Source organism: Leptosomus discolor, chromosome 4 (assembly GCF_034619465.1).
Source record: "Leptosomus discolor isolate bLepDis1 chromosome 4, bLepDis1.hap2, whole genome shotgun sequence".
NCBI lineage: Eukaryota > Metazoa > Chordata > Aves > Leptosomiformes > Leptosomidae > Leptosomus > Leptosomus discolor.
The window spans coordinates 66,374,251-66,398,230 of NC_141394.1; the positions used below are offsets into that span (position 1 = coordinate 66,374,251).

The following is a 23,980-nucleotide window of genomic DNA, read 5'->3' on the forward strand; positions in this document are numbered from 1 at the left end:
TGCTGGGGGGGAGGAGATAGAGAAATTGGAAACAGAGATGAGCCTGGGAAAAAGGGATGGGTGGGGGGAAGGTACTTTTAAGATCTAGTTGTATTTCTTATTATCCTGCTCTAATTTGATTGGTAAATTGGTGATGGTGGTGGTGTTTAAATTACATTGATGTTTTCCCCAAGCCGAGTCTGTCTTTTTCCCATGACTATAATTGGTGAGTGAGCCCCTCCTGTCCTTCTCTCAACTCTTGAGCCTTTTGGTATATTTTCTTCTCCCCGTCCCACCGGGGCAAGTAGGAGTGAGCAAGTGGCTGTGTGGTGTTTAGTACTGGCTGGGTGGGCCTAAACCACGACACAAGGAGAGGCAGAGACTGTACAGCCTGGAGAAGGGGCATCTTATCAATGTGTAAATATATGATGGGGACAGAGTAAAGAAGACAGAGACAGACTCTTAGTGTTGCCCAGTGAAATGCAAGAGTCACTGGGCACTAAGTGAAACACAGAAAATTCCATTTCAACATAAGAAAAAGCATTTTGCTTGAAAGGATGGTCCAACACTGGCATGGGTTACTCAGAGAACTCGTGAAGGCTCCATCCTTGGAGATATTCAAAACCCAGATGGACACAGTCCTAGGCAACCCACTGCAGGTGACCCTCTGAGTGGAGGGTTGACCAGACTGTGCCCAGACGTGCCTTCCAAGCCCAGCTGCCATCATGTGAAAGCGATCTTGGACTCTGCTGCTTGCTTTCATCATCCCCTGGTCCCCACTGTCTTAGCCGGAGGCTGAAATACTCAAGATCTGAAGACTGAATTTTGTAATGAGCAATTCTTTAAAGACAGGTAGTGTGCTGCCAGTATAATAAGGAAAGGGTTGAGAGGAAATTTTATTGTAATAAGTAGGCTGGCTGAGCCTTAATGAAAAACTATGCTGATGCAGTTTAGCTTTGTACTGAGACATATAGAGCTTTTTATAGTTGTTTTCTGACTGTTTCTACCAAAATGAATTATAGTAAAGTATTGTCTTTCTTCAGAGAGATGATAGATTTACAACTCAGTTTCAGATTATCTGTCTATGAGAACAAGGGTCATAAGGTGGAGTGAGTTAAGCTGAGATCTCATTGTCATGAAGTTTGTTACTTGTTCTTGACTCAAGTAAGTGTCTTTTAGAGGACTGAAGTGCTAGTTACAGACTTTTGAGAAAAGGAAATATACTGTTAACTGAATCAAAATTATACAGGCAAATCCCCACCAGGGTAAAATGTTGTTAGAAAGTACTTATTGGAGAAAAGGCAGAGTCAAACCTAACACAATGATTGAATTACACAGGATAGAAGGAACTGGAGAGGGAAACCTAGAGATTTAAAATTTTATAAGCTTTAGTATTTTGGGTTATACCTTTTAACTGCAGGCAATATTATTGACATTAAATTAATAAGATATTGTAGATAGCATGAAAGTATCATGAATCAAAACAAAAATACCCCAAAACATTGGGTTCTGGATGTGGGAAGGAATCAAGTCACTCCATCACAGTGCTGAATCCACGTTACTCATCCCACTTTGCGGTTTTGTTACAAAATTGAAAACAAAGGCAAAATGTTGGAAACCTTAGATTTCCCCAATTTCCATTAAATGCTCAGCAGATCATTAAAGATAAAACCAAAATTGTAAGGACATGGGAAGAATGTATATAGGATTAATTTAACTCTTCAAAAAGCTGTGCTTTATGAGCCATATATTATACTTCCACTGTCTACCAAACTTCATGGAGTTTAAAAATCTATAATGTCTGTAGATCATACAGCTGTTTTCTGAATGCTTAAAGGTGAATTGTATATTACTAGTATGCTACTATTAGTAGTATACTTTAGTGTATTATTATTACTACTGTTGCAAAAGATTTTAAATAATTCATTTAATTTTACTTAATATTTAGTTTGTATAAATAATTAGAAATTTCCTGTAAGTGGAAATTAATTGTACACTACAATTTTTGTTCTATAAGTAGTCTAAATGATAGGAGCCCAATCTTACCCACTAGATAGGGAGAAAAAAAGGACAGGTCTGTGTGTGCCAGATTCTGCCTTGGATACACGTGGGTGGTTTAAACAACATGGCCCACATGTCTCCGAGACAGAATTTGGACTTATTAGACTGTCTTTTCACTGCCTTTCATGCCATACTATCAAAGCAGACAGTAGTTTTTCCTGGTAATTGACAGACTCATGTTGTTTGAGTTTGAATCCACTCACCAGATAAGGTCTTACAAAGGTGGAGGGACATTCCCACGAGCAGCCTGCCTCGCAGCTCTTCCAGAGGTCACAGTACTGAAAACTGGAGCTTTATTGCTGTCCAGCTTCATGGAGGGATCCCTCCCTTCATGTCCTAGACAGATGGACTGTGTCTGGGAGGGAACACACCTGATGTGCTATTTCATTAGGACAAATCTGGGCACATAGAAGCATAGGCAAAATAACAGCGATGACATAACTATGTAACTCCATGAAGTTTTGCTTTGTGTGTACTGATTTGTTTATTTCAGTTACAAAAACATACGTAAATGAACATGACAAGCTTTGGCCCACACAGATGTCAATTAGCCGTGCCCAGAGTTGTCCATCAACAATTAACAGAAAGCTCAGGCTTTCTTCTACAGTGCTCAGGAAAGCTCCTTTGCAATCGATGGGAAGTTGTCTCCTGGCTTCCCTAGCCCTTACATCTGGCTAAGCGAGCGTTAGTTGTAGCATCTCCGTTTAATTACTGAGATCCAACTGTGATAATCTCTCAAGCAAGAGACTTTCATGGTCTGCCTAGAGCTTTACAGGACAGCTCAATATTTTTTGTTGGGAGCCAAAAGAACCCACATCCCCAACCAGTGGAGTTCTTCAAGCCCATCTATAGCATGTTTATGAGATAATCAGCTGCAGGCTGTACCAGGGCTTCCAGACAGAGCTCCTTTGAGCTATAGGCATAGGGTGTTTTTTTCATTCTGTTGCTGAGTCTGTGGAACTTTTTATATTTTGTGTTTTTATTTGTGTCTGTTTTATCACTTTTTTTTTGTATCCTAGCTCTAATTGAAGACATAGGACTTGACAGGATTCAGAACTGCAAAAACCAGCCTGGAAGCAATAAAACCAATATTTTTATTTCACTGATTAACACTTCCATCGTTGCACTTCTATACCAACTTGGCAGTTATCTTACATGGTGTATGTGTATATGTTAAATCCAAGTCTCTGCCCCTGAGATTCCTACTGCAAAGGCAACACATGAGCAGTTCAGTGAGCAAGGAGGGGTTTGCTACCAGGCCTGCTTCTGCAAAAAGGCTGTGAACCTTCGTTCTGTGGAGAGGGCACTGAGATTTTGACAGCCTATCTTAGGGACACAAAGGGAGGAAGTGTTCTTCTATTCCTAGCCTACAAATAATACCAGTTTCCTGTGAGCTAGAAAAACATGTTTACTTTCTATTTTATTCAAATCTTCCTTGGGGAAAAAAAAAACAACAAAAAAACCAACAAAAAAAACACCACAAAAAATTACAATACCACATAGTCTGTGGTTATACCACAATGATATTACAATTTTTTAACTGGCTTTCTGCCTGTTGCTAGTCTGAGGCTTGCAAAACCCCTGAACTTTACAAGCTATAGCCATTCCCACCTAGAGATCGTTGGACTTTTGGACTCAATTTGGGATGGAAAAATAATTTTAGACTTAAATGTATTTTACACTCAGGCAAATGTATTTAAAAGGGGAAAGAAATGAAAGGACAGCATGAAAATAATGTCTGCTAGGATCAGGATGACAGAGGGGCACCTAATTGTTACAATTGCATGCCCAGGCCAAAAAGCAGGAGCCTAAGTGCATCCCTCCCTGAGAGGCAGGCCTTGGGCCATTTAATATGTCAGATGGTGTCATTCTTTTCTTTAGAATTCCCCAGGAATGCTACTTAAGAAATTATATATAATATAACTGTTACTGACCTATAAAACTTCTTGCCTACGTTCATAGGTTGAATTAATTGATTTCTGGACTGCTCATACTTGGGGGAGTGTCACAAACCCACCTGTCTTACTTCCATTCTAAAACTATATTTAGGTCTCTTGTTCACTGGAAAGATATACAAAATCACGTGTAGCCGAGCCATTACATCACTGAATAGGCTAAAGGTACGTCATTCCAGTGGATGACAGCATTATATTTTGTGCAAAATAGTCACTTCAGATATGCCTTTCTTACAGACATTTTCATATAAATAACTATTACCTGTTGCTAAATCTTTGTCAGTTTGCTTTGCTATGTGGGTGTTTGCTAGCAGAAATGAAGCAAACGTTAAGGGGCAGTGCCTGCTTCTCTTGGGAAAGAGTACATCCTCAAATACTCAGCTAGGGATGAAGGATGCTGCCCAGGACAAAATGATAACTTAAAGCAGAATTCCAGTGATCTGGAATTAATTCCTGAATACTGAGGGGCAGGTCAATTCTCCTTCTAGTATATCCAGTACCTTACAAAGCAGGGTGTCACATTTCACGCTATAAAAAGGTCTTTTCTGTGCAATGTGACTGTGAGAGCCTGTTAGTATTTGTATAGATGCAGATATGAATCTATGTCTGCTTTCCTAAGCCCAAGTATCAGGCTCAGAGCCTCAGCACCTGCAGTCATGGATATTCTAATGTGTTAGATACAGTATCTATTATTAATATTGTTTGATAAGTCCCATTAAAAGGCCTTCTTTCTACTTATTTGTAATTTTGCCAAACTTGACCCAATAAGGCTGAAATTGTTTTTGCTCTTAGCTAGTTCTTTTTTATTTCAGCCAAAAAGGATTTCTTCTTTCCCCAAAAATGGAAAAATACTGTTTTGTCCATGTTACAAAAGTCTTGCAATTTTGTTTTTTAAATGTCCGAGAACCTATATGCTCTGGACTAGGTAGGGTTCCTCACCTTTGTGGTAGGGGTTTCCCTTTGTCCTCTTTGTGGAAGTCTGACTGAATTTAGCAAATTTATGAATCTTTGGGGGGGGGAAAAAAGCACCCATTCTCAAGGACTCACTGCAGGCTTTACTAGAGTTTGACAGCTAAAATTTCCAAGGACTCCCTTTCCCAGGAACCTAGTAAGACTCCTTGTAGGGGCCCAGTGGGGCTATCCGCATGCCAACTGCAAAGAATAACTAGATATGTTGCAGCTCAGAGTTATGTGGAGTTGTGGACATTTCCACTGCAAAGCCCACAGGGAAGGCTCAGCTGATGCTGAACATGAGAGCAGGAAGCCCTTCCTTCTTCTGCACTGCTGGTGGATGTGGCCGGGATCCAGGTGGCCCTCCGAAGGAAGCAACTTGACCTGAATGTGGAGGAAAGAAGAGGGAAGAGGAGGAAAAAAAGAGAAGGGAAAAAATCAGGGCAAGATGACATTGATGTGAGAGGGAGGAGAGAAATAGTAACTGGGAGGTGAAATGAGAAGATGGAGAATGATTAAGTAAGGGAGAGTTAGAAGTCAATGAGAAAAAAACGGAGAACAGGGAGATGTTTGGCTGGATAGGGGGAACAGAGGGAAGAGGTCCTCTTGCCTGATCCCTGGCTGGATGAGAAGCTGAAGGAAGGAAGGAAGGAAGGAAGGAAAGATGGGGTTCATTTGGAGAAACAATCTGCTGCTAGGAGGCAGAGTGGGGAAAAGGGCAGAGAGAGAATCTTGGGGAAAAAAAATACAAAATCAAGATCTAGAAAGAGGGCTTAGACTACAGAGGCAGGGAGCTGGGGCAGCCTGGCTGGGTAGGAAGGGCCCCGAGAAAGTGTGTGTGAATCTGGTGTTTTGGGGAGAGTGGAGGAGAACAAGGAGGCTGAGACTAGATGGTTTGGCCTACTTAAGTAAGGAGAATGAAGAAATTGGGTGGATTTGGCAAGGGTTAATGAGCCTCCTTCAGCAAGAGAAAAAGAGGCAGCATGTGAGGAGGGGGAGAGAAGAGAAGACAGAGAGATACTGAGAGCTGAACAGTGAAGCAATGCAACCAACTGTAAGGTGAGAAAACAAGGGATTGGACTGTGAGGGTAGATAAGCAAAGAGACTGGAGAAAGAATAAAGTGCAATAATTGGACAGGAGACAGGACTGGAAGGAGATCTTGTTGCAGGGAACTCCATGAGGATGTAGGCAGAAAGCCTTGCAGTAGCTGGGCACAGATTCCCCTGAGAAGCTGGAAGGAAAATCTGTCTAGCAGCCCAACCCGGAAGCAGGGGTGCTCTCAGGGTACTCTCAGGGCTCTGTCATCATGAAAGGAAATTAAAAAGACGCCCCATACTCAAACTACTATTGCAAACTCTTGCGCTCGGAGCTCCTGTGGCAAAGATCTGTGCCCTGGCTCTGAGGGTGTCCATATGCTGCTCCGTTAGGGAAGTGTGGTGTGGGAGGGAGGAGCCCTGCAAAACGGGGCACAGAGTTACATTCTTAAATGTGTATTGTTGGACTAAAAGCCAAGCTCCAAAACATGAAGGAATTCCAATGGCAGCAGCACATAAAGCTTCGCTCAACCCTGTTGGTGTGGTTAGATATTACACCATATGCTATTTACACTATACAGTCCATTGTTGTCTGTGACTGCCTCCGGGGAATTCAAACCCAAGGCCAAGGTAGCATACAGCTTGGTCTGTGCTCTGCAAGGTGTGAGTTCACATTACTGGCATAAGGATGGCTAAACTACATCCTGAAGTGGCCACAGGTATCAAGTTGTCCCACAATCCTGCCTTCACATTATGTGGAGTTCTCCTAGGAAGTAGCTTTCAGCTCACTCTGGCAGAGATATCAAGTTGTTGCTAAAATCCTGTTGAGATATTCAGTGGCAGACACAGGTAGAGCGTGTACATCCACACTTGAGCGTGTCCATCTAGTGCAAGAAGGAGGGAAGGAAAAGCATGTTTGCCACGTTTATATTCTTATGCCCAGCAAAGGATCATACGTATGCACACAGCAGAGCTGGGGTGCACGCACATATATGCTTGAATACTCAGACACAATTATGTTTTGGAGGAGAAAAAAATCAAGGAAAAGTCCTTTGCACTTAAAATGTGCAAAGTTTGTGATGATCCCTAGACTTTATAAGAGCTGTTCCACAGACTTTTGTTGTTCTTGGAAATACCGTCTCCTGCACAAATAAGCTGTGTTACCACTGCATATAGTTTCATATTTATCCTAGAAATTAAATGATCTTTTTAAGCCATTGAGTGCTTCGGGAAGAGAAACAAAGCCTTGAACCTGCTTCAGTCTTCTGCAGCTAAAATAGTTTCAAGATATTTGTACCGTGCATAAGTCACGTGAATAGAGGTTTATCACAATCAGTAGGAATGCTGGATTTTCATATCACACATTTGCTGCTTAGGATGATTAGCAGGAAATTTAATTTGCACTAATTAGCCTTAGGGGAGCAAGAAATTAACTTGATGGGTAAATTTCACGTTTTACTACATAACATACGAATATGGAGAAATTTTAGTTAAAGCCTGAGTTGAGTCCTATCCTGATACACTGGACTTCAGTTTTTCTAGATTAAATTAAAAGACTGTAGAAAATTAATATATGCATAGTGAGTGGGTGAGGGTTTTTTAGGAGCTGGAGTCGTAGAACAGTCATTCAACATGTTCATTGAATTGTCAGCCACTACCAGAAAGTGTGGTATATTTTTGTACATTAAATTACATTAATATCTAATATTACAGCAAAAGCTTTAACAAGTCCTAATTTTCTCTATTTGTATATTTTCATTATATAATATGCGTTATGACTGCACATGCAATATTCCATATTGTAATGCACAGGGCAGAAACAGTTTTCACAGAACTACTGTGAAAACGCCTTACTTTTTAATTTACAACACCCACTTGCAAATACATTTTTAGGGTCAGGAGCCTTTGTTTGTATGCTGGCAAAATTCCTACGAAAATAATTTTTTTAGAAATTACTCCCAAAAGCATACAGCAAATGAGGGAGGCATGAGTCACCACACAGTCCTAATAGACGGATAAGAAATTGGAATAAAGTCTAATCCTGCCTGTTGATGGTGACTGTTCTATTTCATTCTTCCAAAACACTGTTTAGACAGTTTGATTTTTCCCTCTGTAAAATGGAGGCAATTTTTATGTATCCACCACTGAGAATTACTGTGGATTGATTAATGCATGCAAAGCAATGAGTCATTCGGTATGGAAGTATCGGTCTATTATAAACTGAAGTGTTCTGTCATACCAGGCTTGTGGTTGCATCCAAATTTATCTGTAAAAAAGGAGATGAAAAAGAATCAGTTGCATATGAGACAATTGCCTTTGATGTCAGTGCTTCTGCTACTCTGTGCATCTGAAGTACACTCAGAATCTCACTATTACTATTACATATTTGGGATTAGACCTTGTAGTGCTTACCTGAAACTGCTACTGAAGTAAGAGGTGCGACTTCAGTGGGAGTTTTGCCTGAGTAAGTATTGCGGACCTTGAGTCCATAGTTTGGGGTTTAAGTGGTGCATATAAGCTAGTTCAGGCGTCTGCTCAGACTTTCTAGCCTGTGACATAAATACTTTTGGTCTAAAGAGAGATCTCACATAGACCTGTGGGTAGTCATATATTGTGTAACTTACATCATATTGCATTCTCAGGTCCTTCTTCAACCCCCAGGACTCTGATTTCTTAGCAATGGCCCTCCTGTTTATTCAAGAGTGTGTGCATGTGTGTATGTGTGGGTGGGTATATATAAATACACATATGCCCACATACAGTCAAACATATATGTGTACACAGCCCCCCTATATAAATATACTTTGCATTTTTGGCTGTGTATTTCTGTAAATGCTCACCACTTGTATTTATATATTTATGAGTAATATCCAACTTTCAGTCATAATTGGCACCATGTGGCTTTCTGTATAATAATTACTTTGGGACAAAAAACCTTGCAGATGGTTTCAAGAGTGACTCTAACTCACCATCAGTGTAAAAAGATTAAATAAGATGAGCCCACTCCCTCTGAATGGAATAAGCCATTTTCATTGATTTCAATGGGAGCAGGCGCAACTTCGTTTCTACAGCAGAGAACATGTATTATATTCGTTAAATGAAAGTTTGATTTCATTGCAATTAAAATTATTCATGTTCTGTTAGCAAATGGTTTGAGATTTTATAACCTGGAGCATTTGCTGAATTCTGCTTTGTATTTTCCTCACAGCAATTGGAAGGACCCTCATTCCTCGTTATTTTAGCACTGTCTTTGAAGGAGGTGTAACAGACCTGTATTACATTCTCAAGCACTCAAAAGAGTCATACCACAACTCATCCATCACAGTGGACTGTGATCAATGCACCATGGTCACTCAGCATGGAAAACCCATGTTTACCAAGGTAACAGGGAAGACTCAATAAAGCATGTTGTTGGTTTTTGTTTTTCTTTTTCAGTGTGTATAAGGGTGAAAAATATTGGCTGTTGCATTTTTCTGGTAGACTGAGATTATTTCTGATACTGAAAACCCTTGAAGCCATTTAATTACTATTTTCTATATTCATTACGTGACTGGAAAATTCTGTGGTCATCCTTTGCAAGTCCCCCAGAAAGATTGCAAGAGAAGCACATAATGCCAGGTTGCCAGAACCATCAGGTGTATGTGAATTAAATTCAGCCTGCCCATCTTCTTTTCTCTGGGCTTGATTTTAAAGCAACAATGAGATTCCACGTTGCTGGTACCTACCATTTAGGTTGGTATGTGTTACATTTGATACTTAGCCAGTCCAAGGACTATAAATCTCCAGGAAAATAGTGATTTAATACAGTAGGATGCCAGTGAAGGGCAGGGAAGTCAATGGAAGGAGTCAATTGATTTAAACATGCTCTGGATCAGGCAGTTAGTGAATATTCAATATTTCTAATTGATAGTGAATAATCTTCATGTATTGTCCGCTTCTAGTCCTGTAATTAAACTGAGTGCTATATATTTATAAAAAACAGTATCAAAAAGATGAAAAATACAGAGAAAACAAAAAAAATCAGTAAACTGATTTCCAAAATGGAAACGTCCCCTTTCATAAATTAACAGCAAATGATGATTTTCAATCTTGTACCTGTTCATCTGTATGAATTGTATGAATCTGTATACCTGGTGGAGCGAGTCCAGAGGAGTGCCACAAAAATGATTGGGGGCTGGAGCAGCTCCTCTATGAGGACAGGCTGAGAGGGTTGGGGTTGTTCAGCCTGTAGAAGAGAAGACTGCGGAGAGACATTATAGTGGCCTTCCAGTCCTTCAAGGGAGTACTAAAGATGGAGAGGGACTCTTTATTAGGGAGGGTAGCAATAGGATGAGGGGTAATGGTTTCAAACTGAAAGAGAGTAGGTTTAGACTAGATGTAAGGAAGACATTTTTTACAATGAGTGTGGTGAGGCACTGGAACAGGTTGCCCAGAGAGGTGGTAGATGCCACATCCCAGGAAACATTCAAGGTCAAGCTGGACGGGGCTCTGAGCAACCTGATCTTGCTAAAGATGTCCCTGCTCACTCCAGGGGGGTTGGACTAGATGGGCTTTAAAGGTCCCTTCCAACCCAAACCACTCTATCATTCTATGATTCTATGAATTTTAACCTTTGCATGGAGAAAAGTACAAAATGAGAAGGGGCAGCAGGAAGAGATAACCCATCCATGTTGCCGGTGGTCTGCAGGGCTGTGGAGGTTTTAGAGTCAAAAAAGGCACTGGCTATTGAGAGCATCGTGACCAGGGCCCACATGGCTTACACTATTTTAGCACATATGTGAGTCCCCATCCCTTCTTAGGGTCTTCCCTGCCGCCTTCATGGCTCTTGGAATGGGGCTCAAAGAAGAGGGCGAGGAAGCCGCTGGTCTGTGAGCTGGGAGGTGTTTGTTTAAACAGACACAGAGAGAGATGCAGAGACCAGATATTCCTAGGTAGCACCTCTTTGCCACCTCAATGCTCACAAGGAGTTGTGCATGCTGGCCATGTGCAGGGGACATGACTAGGATATACAGTAGCTGCTTTCTGTGAAGCTCCCTAAAGTGATTTCTGTATCGTTTCTTTTTGTATCAGCTTTAATGCAATAGCAAATTAAAGGGTTTGGGGTTTTTATTCAGTAAATATAACATGCTTTTCTCAGTTCAATTATTTATTTTACTTATCATAGCAGCACAGTATGGTGTTGTTACTTTGGAAAGAAGGCCAGTATTCAGCAAGTCAAAGACAGACTAGCAGCAGGGACCAAGCTGGGTGCACACCTCATGGTGGTGGGGGGCCACAGTAGCCTCCCATAGCACTGTCCTGTGGTGCGCAGTGAGTCTCTGTCTGCTGCAGCCCTGGCAGCACACAGCCTGCTCAGCCCTGATGTTTCTGTTGCAGATTCCAATATAAACCACTGTATCCTGGTAGAAAAGTTCAGGTGGGGATGTGATTTGGATTCTAAGAGAAAAATTAGGGGATTTTGATAGATGGACGTTTAAAATATGACTGTACTATAAGAGCAAATTTGAAATAAAACACAGTAGTTGGTGGAATAAGGGAGAAAATAATATATTACTCTCTCAGAAATAAGTTAGAGCCGAATGTGCATGTGTAACTTCTAGCAGAGATACTGAGGGCACAGATCTTGTACCCAAAGGTAAACTCCTACTCTCACAGCATTGGTGGTGGAACGAAGCAGACCTCCCATAACAGGCTGCACTCCCATGGACTGTGTGGCGCCTTAGATCATGTGTGATTTTGACCCAGTGAAACTACCATGAAGGGATTTTTTTAATGTAGAAGTACAAAATAACTGTATTTGTTAATAGCTGTTTCATTTTTACGAACAACTTATAAGCTGCAAATTCACTGACTTCTCTTACGATGGGCTGAAACAGTTCTCATCTTGTATTGAATCAGGAATCCACCACTGCATTTTATTCATCTCAACATTTTCCTAGTTAGAGCAACTCGCTGCATACTGCAGTATTGGACGAATATATGAAATGGCATTTCCAATTTTTTTTCAAACAAATATGGATAGAACATGCCTAACAGTAAAAGCATGAATAGTCCAGCTCGTCTTTAGAGGGCAAGGGGTCCTTGTAAAGTGTCACACACTTAAAAATTGTTTTATCAAGGTATAAATAAACACTTTAAAGAATTTAATACACTTCAATGGCATGAATTGCATATGGTACAAGAAGAGACTGAAGCCCTGACTACCATGTTTGTTTACCTGGCAGATGCTTCATTTTTTTCTCTGGGTAAAAGAAAGCTTTAGGAGTTCTTCTAAGTCTCGGTTTTCACTGTGTTTACCAACACTCCAACTTTATGTGTAGGCAAACGGTTTTTCTGCAGTTGGCGATGTTTATATTTCCCAATAGATTGGCAGAGGCGAGCTTTGCCTTCACCACTAGAGCAGTGAGCACCTCACGTTTGAACCGTTCTCTTCCTGTGTTCAACCATGAGGCCATCAGCTGGATTTTATAGGTGAAGCCCTTGAAACTCAGTGATGTTAATCCTTACTAACAATCTCAGTCTTTTCCCAGATTTGTATAAGCTTTAGGTTTCTTTTAAAGCGACGACTCAGGTTTGAGAAATAGTACTTAATAAAAGGGGAAGACTTCTAAAATATGTCTAGTGTCAGGACAGCAAGACCCTGAGCAGTAAGGCACAGGACCAAAGTTGGTTTTCATAGGTGCAAGCAGCTGAATTTTCTACAATTAGTAAGTGCAGTGAAGGGGTTAAAAAAGCTATTGGTTAGTTTGAGAAATGTTCTTTTTTAGTTTTTTCCTGGCCTAGTCTAGAGCAACCACGTGATATACTGAATGCCTGCCAGCCTCTTTCTTGTTGATCCTCCGGAGACCATCTGTGCTGGGGGCATTGATTAGAGTGTGTCTGCTGGGATTACATCTTTTCTGTTGCCATGCCAACTAATCAGCTGATTTTGGTTACCACAGAAACAAAATGTCAGAGCTCACAGTACGGTAACATGAATTCAGCACAACAGAAAATGTTTTCTTAATTGGAGACCCTTTTGATTTTTTGGATTCTATGTAAAAGGCAGCTCTACAAAAAAAAAAAAAAAAAAAAAAAAAAAAAAAGAGGCCCATTTAAAATAAGAACGGTGCCAATTTTATTGATAAAAGCAATGTGTAAAATTCTGCTCCACATATGGAAATTAAATTCCTTTATAAGATGTATAAATTTTTACCACTGTGATATGAGGAATGTGTTTCAGTTTTTCTATTAAAATTTGTTAATGCCAGTGCACAAAATATATCTCTAAGAGCTGTGGAGTTTTGAGCTTAAGAGAAGAAACATTTGAGAAGCCACAGGTATTATAAAAAAATATTTTAAACATGAAATATTTTCATGTTAACTGGTCAGTAATCAGGAGCTTTGGCCTCAACACAGTAACATTAATATAAAATGTTTTTCTTTTTGTATGAGTCCTTATGTGTATGCATGTGTAGCCCTGTGTAATTTCTCATGATAGTGCAAGTGACGTTAGATCAAAATCAGGGTCAAATGACAAAATAAGTCACACTAAAAGTCTGAAGGCATCACTAAGGTGTGTTGAAAAGGGCAGATGAGAACCTGTTGCAAGATTCTCCTTCATAGGTCTACAGTAATTTGTCTGTATAGTATGCCTGTTAAACTTACCTACGTATTTTTGCAGAAACAACCAGGAGGAAAAACTATGCTGATGTTAAGTGAACTGTTAACCAGAAAAACCATGCATTGCCCAAGTGGGAGCTAGCCAAGGCTGAGTTGGGGCTTGTAAAAAGGCTCAACAGACTCAACTGAATCTAGGATGGCTAGTTGTTCAATCAAATATTAGTTGTATTAAAGTTGCAGGAACCTTTTCTTTCGAAAGCTCTTGCACCCTGTTTCCACAGTGTCTCTGTACTCTGCACTTGCAAGTTTACTTTGAACAGGAGTTGTAAGTCTAAACACCCAGTTTAAAAATAAATCAATGACAGAGATAGTTCATTTTCCGATCAGGCATCATTTACATTACTCCATGGTACCCCTAGTCAAGATACCATGCTGGGCATACCTTTTGCACTTTAAAGGCAACCACAGCCACAGCATTTTTTCCACATAAAGTTGTGAATAGTTGTTTAAAAGTCTCCAGTAATTTACTTTATTTTTTATTTCTGGGTAGTACCCACTTGCTGCATTTATTCCTCCCATATTTTCTTTCCTTTCTTAGACAAGACCGATCACAAAGCTGCATGAGCCACATTCTGTGGAAGCAGCTCTACTGTCCATGACTGCAACCTCTCTCCTGCTCCCCTGGCCCTTAAACCTGCCATGGCAATGCACCCCATACAGACCAATGGCAGACACCCCATCTGGCTTTGCTTGGAAGGGTGGCTTAATAAAAGTACATAAGAAATGGAAGAAAAATAAAAATGGGATAGCATGTCTGGAAAAGAAACACTTGGAAAAGACAAGAAGGAAAAAATAGGAAAAAAATCAGGTTTGGCCACAGGCATTCAGGGCATTGTGTACTCCAACTGGACATGAAAGGAAGGTTTAAATGCCAAGCTATTGTAAGGAAAGGGCAACATAAAACAGATTGGGAATGACTGGTTCAGCAACTTGACATCAAGTGTGTGCAGTTGCACCACAGCCACCTCCACTGCAAGGTTCAGTCATTAATTAGCAGTACTGAACTGTGAGGGGAAGAGAATTGATGCAATAAATAAGATTTAGCACAAACAATATTCTGTGTTTGTAAAATGCTATAAAATCTATAGTATTATAAGTTACTGTCTCCACAGTAAGGCCTATGAAGTCGTTTTCCCACATTCATTTTTTCTCCCCAAGAGAACGAAAAACAATTAGTCTAGCAGAGATGAACAACAGAATACTGCACTGATATTTTTGAATGTTGTTTAATCGATGATACAATACCATTGAAAACAAAATTCCTGGGAATTTATTTCATGCATTTATGTATTCTAGGTATGCACAGAAGGACGTCTTATCTTGGAGTTTACTTTTGATGATCTTATGAGAATAAAAACATGGCACTTTACTATTAGACAGTACAGAGAATTAGTCCCACGCAGCATTCTAGCCATGCATGTAAGTAATCCTTTTTTCACTTGACCTAATGCAAAGAGAAGAGATTAGGTTTATGAAGAACTCCAGCAAATTTCACACCCAAGGCAATTAACTATATTTTGTTTTGCCTGCAACTAAGTCCATTTACAAGTTCTTTCATCACTCCTTTGTTTCTCAGTGCTCTATTGTTGCCACTGTTGCTATGTTTTCATTTTGGTTTAGCACATAGTTTTCCTTTTAATCCCAACTGGTGGTCTGTATGATTAGGGCCCAAAATTGGTTCTTATTGACATGAACTACTAGTCAGTGAATTTTCATCATTGTAGGTACGAATTATATTTAGTCTTTAAATGAAGCAATCTAATGTTACCTTTGCATGATACAGAAAATACGTATCATATATTTACTTAGAAGCCTTTAGAATTTTAATCCAGTTCTTTCTTTTTTTCATATTTCAAGACTTTTCTTTTGTAATTGAATGAAAACGTACACAACAGAACATTAAAATATTAAATATTCTGCAAGTTGAAGTAAAAATATTATAAGGCAAATCGTTGCGGAGAAACAAAGAGCAGACTCTTATTGCCACTTTCAGTTCTGCATTGTAGAAGCATTCAGACTAGTAGTGCTCGATATACAAAATTAATTGTAGGACTATGGCTTTATTGAGGGTAAGAACACAGGCTCAAATATGTGCCTGTATTTTGACATAGAATTACTTAGATATCCATAGATAAAGATATATTCTTACTGAGGAATTTTAAGTGACTTTAAAAGCCTGGACTTTTTTGAAAATGCTATTAGAGACCTGAAGAAAATACCTCTGAAAACCTGCCCCAACATTTCTGTCCCAGGGTTATCTTTTATTATAGAGGGCTGATCTTCTGAACGCTTCAACAGTATCCCATTAAGAGACAATGAGGATGGCTATGAGCGACACTATGTATTTAGGGGGCTGCTGCAATTCAAAGAGCGTGGAAGCAGGTTAGCCAGCAACCAGCAGGTATTAATTTTAGTAATGAGATTGATCTAATTTTAAAGAGGAGGCTGGTATCACAGGTAAAGCTCCTGGCTAGGGTCAGAGAAGGACTGCACTTGCATTTTTCCTGTTAATTCTGGGAAAATAACTCAGACCAGAAGGGTTCTCCAGCCTGTGCTTAATGCCACTTACGTGATCAGCTCTGCTGAAGGTGCCTTGATGAGTTTTCTCTGCTTCAGTTTCTTATCCACCAAAAGAAAGTGATACCTTCTTTATTCCTGTCTATATCTGCTTAGTCTCCTGGGACTTCTAGCCAACAAATGGAAGGGTCAAAGTATACTGTGACCCCTCAGGAAGCACTTTGGTGGGGTCCTGCTCACTTGCATGACTGGACCACCTAGGCCTATCTTTTGATTGGGCAGGGACAGAAGGAAGATATTGGAAAACAGTCTATTCTGCTCCAATTTCATAATGTTTTACATTTTCCTATGCAAACAGAAGTCTGTAGCTTATTACATAAATTTAGCATCAACTGGCACTTTTTCCACAGGAGTGGCACTTCTTCTCAGAGAACCCTCCTTGCCCTCCACCAAGCACATAGAGAAAAAAAAATAGACAAAAAGCAAAGTGAAAATTCTTTTTTCCTCTGTTGTTTAGGCACAAGACCCTCAGGTGCTGGAGCAGCTGTCCAAAAACATCACTCGAATGGGTCTGACAAACTTCACTCTCAACTACCTCAGGGTAAGCATAACATAGCTGGTGACTATTGTGAGCATCTTTTAAAAGTTCTGTTAGCTTTGAGTCAAGGTAATGAGAGCAGAGCCTGTGCCAGTCAAGTAAGAAATGGACCTAACCCTTAATGAGGATGAAGGAGAAACACAGAGACTGTAATAAAGGTGTAGCTGCTAACAATGTGCCATTAAAAAGGATAAGAATTTTATCATGGAGTTCAAGCAATGTGTGAGTAGCCCCTCTTCTCAGTTTTGAATAATGGCTTTATTTTTTGTAAGCAATAAGTTCCCCACCATTTTTCCTCTCTGTTTCACTGAGAAAATGGCAGCTCATTCTTATTAAGAGCTACCTGTCTTCTCCAGCTCTTTGACCTCCCCACCTCTCCCAGGCAGAGGCAGGGCTGAGGGAAAGCCCAGCTCCAGCCCTTTTTTTCAGCAACCCCTCAAAGCAGTCCTCACTTCACTTGCCTCTGGGAGCCTGAGCTTCCTCCTCAGCCTTACACTGAATCAAGTGTGGTTTTTATGATTAAATAATGCATTTGTTCCCATTGCTTTTTGACCCTTAAAGTGCATTCAAAGTTTGGAAGTTTATTTTTATTTCTGAAAGTATTCCCTAGTGTGGGCTTACAATGCATACACTGAAATACGGGTTTGTAGGGTTCATATTTCAAGGTTAAAATTCAGATTTTTCTTATTTCTAAACATGCCATTAGTAGATAGAACGAGGTAAATTGCTCGATGATACAACAAACTAAGTTGACCAAGAATATGTGATTTTATTCCTTTTAATTGTGTAATTATTCAAGATGCTTTTTTAAGATAACAAGAACACTAGAAAATGCAGTTAATTACAGCCTAACATAGAGCTATACCTGACAGTCTGTATTTTAGCTGCACTTCATTCAGCTCTATGAACCTTGTGACACCTTTCCTATGGATGGAGTCCTACCCCCAGAGTGTTTTGTCCTCCAGGGGTGACAGTGTGCAGGACTGAGGTGTGTGGTGAGATCATTCTCACACTACCCCTAGAGCTTACAGACAGCCTGTAGTTGTACTTACTCTCCCAAGATGATAAGCCATTGCTGATTGTTTCTTATGTGATGTTAGCGTAAAAGTTACTGTTCAAATTGCAGTCTGAGTTGTGCAGGGCAGGTCTGCTGCAGTGTAACTGAGAGAAGAGTACGGCATAAAACCTCAGAGGAATAATACATTGCGTTAGAATTTTTCCATGTATAAATTCAAGAATAATATGTCTTTGTTGTGAGTATTGTACTCTCATGATTGGTTTAGTGTGTGGTTTGGTACAGAGAGCAACTGTTGTGCTTTGGCAAGATCCCCATAGCCACGCTGTCATTGTCTTGTGGTGAGGCATCCTAGAGCATGTTCTCCAGAAATCCCCACTGGGCATTACTCCTCAGTCACACCAAGTTTTGCATTACACCCTTGTGACAAATTGGGCAGCAAGTGGCTGGCTTAGGTAGGCTGTTTCCATGTTTTCTTTCCAAATTGTCCTGTGACACAAGGCATTGTCACACTTTTGAGGTCTTTGATTCCCTTAGTACGACAGCACGTACTGGCAAGCACTTGGGCTGGCCCACACCGGCCACAGTGCACAGTACCCGTCCTCTGCGAGGCTCGGAGGGCCATGCTGAATTTGCAGCACTATCTCTATCACCGACCCCTTCTGGGTCCTTTGTGGTATATTCTGCAATTGCTGAATGTGACAATGCAGATGAAAAAGGCAGGGTGTCTGTTAGGACGCAGCTGGCATCATGCACCCATGCTGCTCCCCCGTCAGCATCAAAAAAAGCAAGAAAGGAAAGGGGGTGAGGGAGGGAAAAATATCCTCAGAAGAAGAAAACTGGGATCAAGATAAGCACCAGGGAGATGAGCAGTGAAGTGGAAGGGGATGAAAAGATGAAGTCTTACTTTTTTTTCTTCTTCCAGACTAGTTTTGTTAGCTTAACAGACAACATTAGGTCTCTGGGTGTAAGGCTTCCTCTGGCTCCTGCTGTGGTCATTCCAAAAGGAAATCTTTTTTTTTTTCCCAACCCAATCTTTGCGTCTCTCTATCTTGTGGTGAGGAATTGATCATTCTGCTCTTTTTTTCTGATGTTCAGCCCATCATGGGAGCTCGTATTACATGATATATTTCCATTTTGATTTACTTCTTTCCTAATTACTTTCTTCCATTAATTTTGACATGAAAATCTTTTCTGAACTCAGGAGTGTAAAATAATGCACTAAAAAATGTGGTAAATGCACTTAGGTTTAAGGTGTTTTGGTTTGTGGTTGGTTTTTTTAAGTCAGCGTTTTATATTTTATTCAATTTTCCCAGTGTTTAGTAATTAGCACTGTTACATGGTTTTGAATAAGGATTTGAAATAAGCATAAAAATAATTTTAATTTTTTTTCTGCTGCACACAGCAAAGACTTGCGATACTCATAAGCGAAAACTTCACTGATGGGCGGAATTAATCACTTTTATTCTCTAACGTGCACAAAGCAGCAAGCTGTGCTGCAGTCTCTTTAAAGGCAGAATTTAAACCTGGATTTTAGATGGTTGTGATATAAAGGTATAGTCTGCGTTTTTAATGCTCTAGACATCACAGAATGCTAAATCATTGCTAGTTGGGATAATTACAGTTGCTGGCATGTAAACCTCCGTTTCAGAGTGCCACATGCCCACAGAGGCACAGCTTTGGATGCATGCCCTGGTTTGTCTTCATTCACTCTGAGTAAAGCTGTCCAGCGTAGAAGAACATTGATTTTTGTAAATCATATTTGATACAAATTTAAAATATATCTTCTTGGAACCTGGAACTGAAATGTTTTGTCCTGTGTCATTTGCCAACTGCTCTTTCTCTCTGTTTTCTCTGCCTCTGCATAAAACCATAGGCTTCCTTTCTTTCTAGCTACTAGTTTGTTTTGTTCCAGCGTAATTGATTACCTTATCAATGGGGTCAGCATACTTTGCTGTAGCTGCTGACTAGGAGTTGAATAGGCTGTCTCAGAAATAATGAGCAAAACCTTGTAGGTTTTAAATTAATATCAAGCTTTTTAAAATGTAATTTCTCATAAAGTCATCAAGTAGTAGACATTACGAACTATCAGATAATAAGGCCGAGACCTATATCCTAGTCTCAGTCAGTACAAGTCCAAGAACAAACAGGAATCTTGTACAGAGTTGACAATGAAGAGAACACTCAGAAGAACAGTTTCCACCAAGCTCCAATAATTTAGTCCGCTCACATTATTACCTTATTTTTTCCATGTAATTTTCTAGTTGCTCAGCTATTTTATTTAAATCTCCAACACGCAATGGATTTGAATGCACTGTAAAAACAGTAGCTTTTTATCAGCAGCACTATTCACAATTTTGGAGCTCACATGTTTCTTGCTGCCTTCTATAAAATGATACATTCTCTCAAAATGTCTGACATTATAAAAACGCTCACCCTTACTGTCAATTAGGCAGAACTACCTGGCCTGAGCCTTGCAATACAGTTGTAGTTTGCCCAGCTGATTTTCAAAATTTTTCTCTGCTTTCTTGCACTGGCTGTGTTGGAGTGACTTCTTAGAGCTCTTCCCCAGATGTAGCTATTGCATCCTCCCCTCGCTGTGGTCTACTCTGGTAGCCAGTTTATTGGTGTTAGTGGATCCAAATCTGCATCTGCCCTCTGCAGGTGAGAGTTAGTGTGGCAGAGCCATCCTGCTCTGCGTCAGGAGAGGTATATAGGCAGGGGAACGCACACTCCCATTTCCCGTTACATCCTGTATGGCTGTGTTAACCAAGGCTTATCTGAGCTACAAATCATCCTATTTGTTTGTTTTCTGTATGAACCAATAATGAACTGTTACTATTGCAACACAGAGGACAATATTTTTTGAATCCCCACTTTCACTAATTTAGTTCCTCACTAGACACTTTCAGATTTCTTCTGCTAGGAGGATAACATGAATTATTTAATGAGACACAATTTTCTAAAGGCAATACTTACATTGTAATCAAAAGCCATTTGTATGTATACCCATTGTGTATGCAAAATTTTCCTTTGCACATGCAAAATAGACACGCATGCAACAGCTTCCTTTAATGTGCAGGAAAATTTGCTTTTCTAAATACGGTTTCATGCATGGAAAGGATATGAACTCAAATCATTTGGGAGCTAGTTTGCTCCTGATCTGTAACAGTGTGTGGCAGCTATCTGGTCAATATTTTACAGCTGTTTGTGTATCTTCAGTGAAGAAGGCGAAAGATTATACTCAAGCTTGTTAAGGGTGCAAAGTCAAGTTCTTGGGGAAAAGAAATGCTATATTTATAGTCACCATTGCAACAAAAATTCATTTCCCTTTGTGAGTTACATTGTGCCATCATCTTCTAGCTACGTCGTCATGCATTGTGTTTCCCACGGCATTCCCCACGCACGCAGTGCACGGGATGACTAGCCCCCACTTGGCAGCCAGCGCTCCAGTACTGCTCGTTCCCTCATAGGCTTTTCTGCAGTGTCATTCTTGTCTCTCAGCTACAAATGTTGGTGGTCACATAACACCTACCAGCTGAAGAGGCATTGTCATTACCAGTGTGCACATGTGACGTTGAGGCACATGGGTGAGCACCGGGGCACTCTGAGGGGTCAGCTAAGGGGAGGTGTCCATTCTGATTTTGCAGAGCACTTGGAATTTCATCTTGTGCCATGTACACAGAACAATTACAAAACTATTGCCATTGGATACAGTCTGTTGTCTCAGGCTAGATATACAGTTGAAAAAGGAGCAGACAGTGTGGGAACACATTGGCGAAAAAGCTTTTTCCGTGACTTAGTACCACAGTAGAGCACAAAGGCAGGGCCAGTTCATTACAGCAGCATTGGGTTACTCTAAGCTCATCCCTTCTTGTTCTGCAGTTCCCTGCTGCATGCATCTGCCACATTTCCAAGTCTTCAGTAGATATGAATGAAGTCCTGCACACAGCAACTTCATTTAGTTTGTGCTGTGCACTGAATGAGGGTGCTAGGGAAACAGAGTATGTGATCGTGTAGCAAGATGCTGTGACCTAATGCATGTGAATAAGAAGTTCTATTAAGGGTTCACAGCACTCAAAGGAGGGGTTTGGATCATTTAGTCATTCTGGAGCTTTTCCTATGAAAACTGTAAAAATTTTAAAGAATTCTCAGAACTGGAGATGCTGAAAGCAGACACAACGTTCTGTAGACTTTATTCCCATAAATGGTGGATTTTTTTTTTACCTAAACCAATTCAGCTTGAGGCAGGTCTCTCCAGAAAAATGCAGGCAAAATCAGAGTTTCTCACAGAAGGTTTCAGATTACTGTAGCTGGCTATCGTAATCTATCTGTGCCAACTATAATTAGCTGATTCTGCCAAGGTTTTCTGGTAATGTAATTTCTTAGCATTTATTTTAGTAATGATCACAGTGGTTTCTGTTCCTCTCTTTTGTGCACCTAATGCTTTATAGACAGTGTTATATGTTACTTTCAGAATAATAAATGAGAAGAAGTGTATTCCTTGCAACAGCTCATACAGGCAAATGTTAGCTTTTCACTTTTTTAATAAAGACAGAACATCACAGAATAGTTATATCAAGAGTTATTCGATCATAAGTAGGAAATCAGAGAAACAATACAGCAAAATTTTTAAAAAAGAAATGGTCAGGATGGAGCGGGTGGGAGCAGGGATGGGAGAGTTGCAGAATCTGGGACAAGTAGACAATGAAGCCCCAACGTAGAAACGTTCTGAAGAGAAGATGGAATCTGAAGCAATCTCTGGTTAGGACATAGGCTGGAAAGATAACATTCATATTGTTAACAATAATAGTGGTGTGATTTTCGTCCATTGATCTTTAAGTATTTTATTAAAATGAATGAAGTGTTTTATAGATGGGAAAATTGTGGAACATGAGAAGCAAAAAAAAAGATGGAGCAAACCCAATAGCATTTAAAAAAAACAGATGGCAATTTTAAACCAGACCTTGGAGAGTACAGTAAGCTGGTGCAATAGTGACCACTTCTGTTTCTTATGGCTCAGAAACAGATTTTAGTGTCTGTGGATGGCAGGAATTTCAGAAGTCTGTGGAAAATGGGTAATGGGAACACAGTGCAAGTGATTAGAGAACAAATCAGGATTTTAGCAGAAATGGCAAAATTTGCCAGTATTCTGGAGATGATAAGGGCCAGTCTTCACACAAAGGGCACTACCAGGCTCATGAGTATAAGTTAAGGAGAAAGATATATTGTGTATGAACACAAGCCATTTACAATGCCCACTGGACATACAGACCATATGACCTTTGAAATAAAATTAAGGTCTGGACTAATGAGAATGGAAGGAATAATCAGCAATGTGAGTCCTTGAAGCATCCATGAGTAAGAAATCAGAATGAAGTTAAGTTGGAGCAGTTTAAAAATAAAAAAGTCAGAAGGGTAAAAGGGAGAAAAAGAAAGACAAAGACAAAACACTAGCCATATAAAAACAAGCTGCAAGATTTGAGCTAATAATGTTATTTCAGAAAAAGAAAAAAGATGAAGAAAAAAAGTCCAAGAACAGAGCCACAGGCTCTCTTTTTAGAAGACCAAATTAAAGTTTGGACTAGTATGCAGTGCAGTCATAAATAATAATAACTATTAATTAAGTTTAGGAATGAGAGCTGCAGAGGTACGATTTGTATGAAGACCTGAAAACACCAAAACCAGCTTCTTGTTCAAAGCAATGAAAACAGCAAAAATTTTAATTAGTTGTTTAATATTAAATGTCCATGGGTGTTTGGTGCAAATTATTATGCAGGGAGGGGTGGGTGCTCAGAAGAGGTCAAGAAATAGGCTTTAATGCAAAGCTGGTGGTTCAAGTCTTTGTTCTTGGAAGCAGTTATTTTAGAACCTGAAGTATTCATTATGGAAAGCTTATGGCAGCCCTATGCTCTGCTCCTGATTTGGAAAGTGAATCCTATACGCCCCCACCTCATGTTTTTAATCTCCAGAAAGATTATTTTGTGAGTCTGTTTATTGTGATACCACAAGCAACCAGGTCATGTAATGTTTTTAAATTAATCTATATGCATAGTTAACTTTACTGGTTAGCCTGCTTGTCCCATCCTCTTCTGCGGCTCTTTCTAAAGGTGAAATGGCATTACTACCTCTCTCTGCTGGGGAGGTCTTCTTTGGTGCATCTCAGGATCAAATTTGGCTTTTCCATGTCTACATATGTTGGAGGTC

General features: G+C 40.0%; 1 protein-coding gene across 4 annotated transcripts in view; it reads left to right on the forward strand.

Annotated features, from left to right (window-relative positions):
• Positions 1–23,980, forward strand: part of LDB2 (LIM domain binding 2) — a 222,496-nt gene that overhangs the window by 160,220 nt on the left and 38,296 nt on the right. For all 4 annotated transcript variants that reach the window (XM_086464024.1, XM_086464026.1, XM_086464025.1 and 1 more), the window contains exons 3-5: positions 9,190–9,362; positions 14,940–15,062; positions 16,678–16,761. In XM_086464024.1, coding sequence (XP_086320150.1) covers positions 9,190–9,362; positions 14,940–15,062; positions 16,678–16,761 — 380 coding nt within the window. The remainder of the gene's footprint in view (positions 1–9,189; positions 9,363–14,939; positions 15,063–16,677; positions 16,762–23,980) is intronic.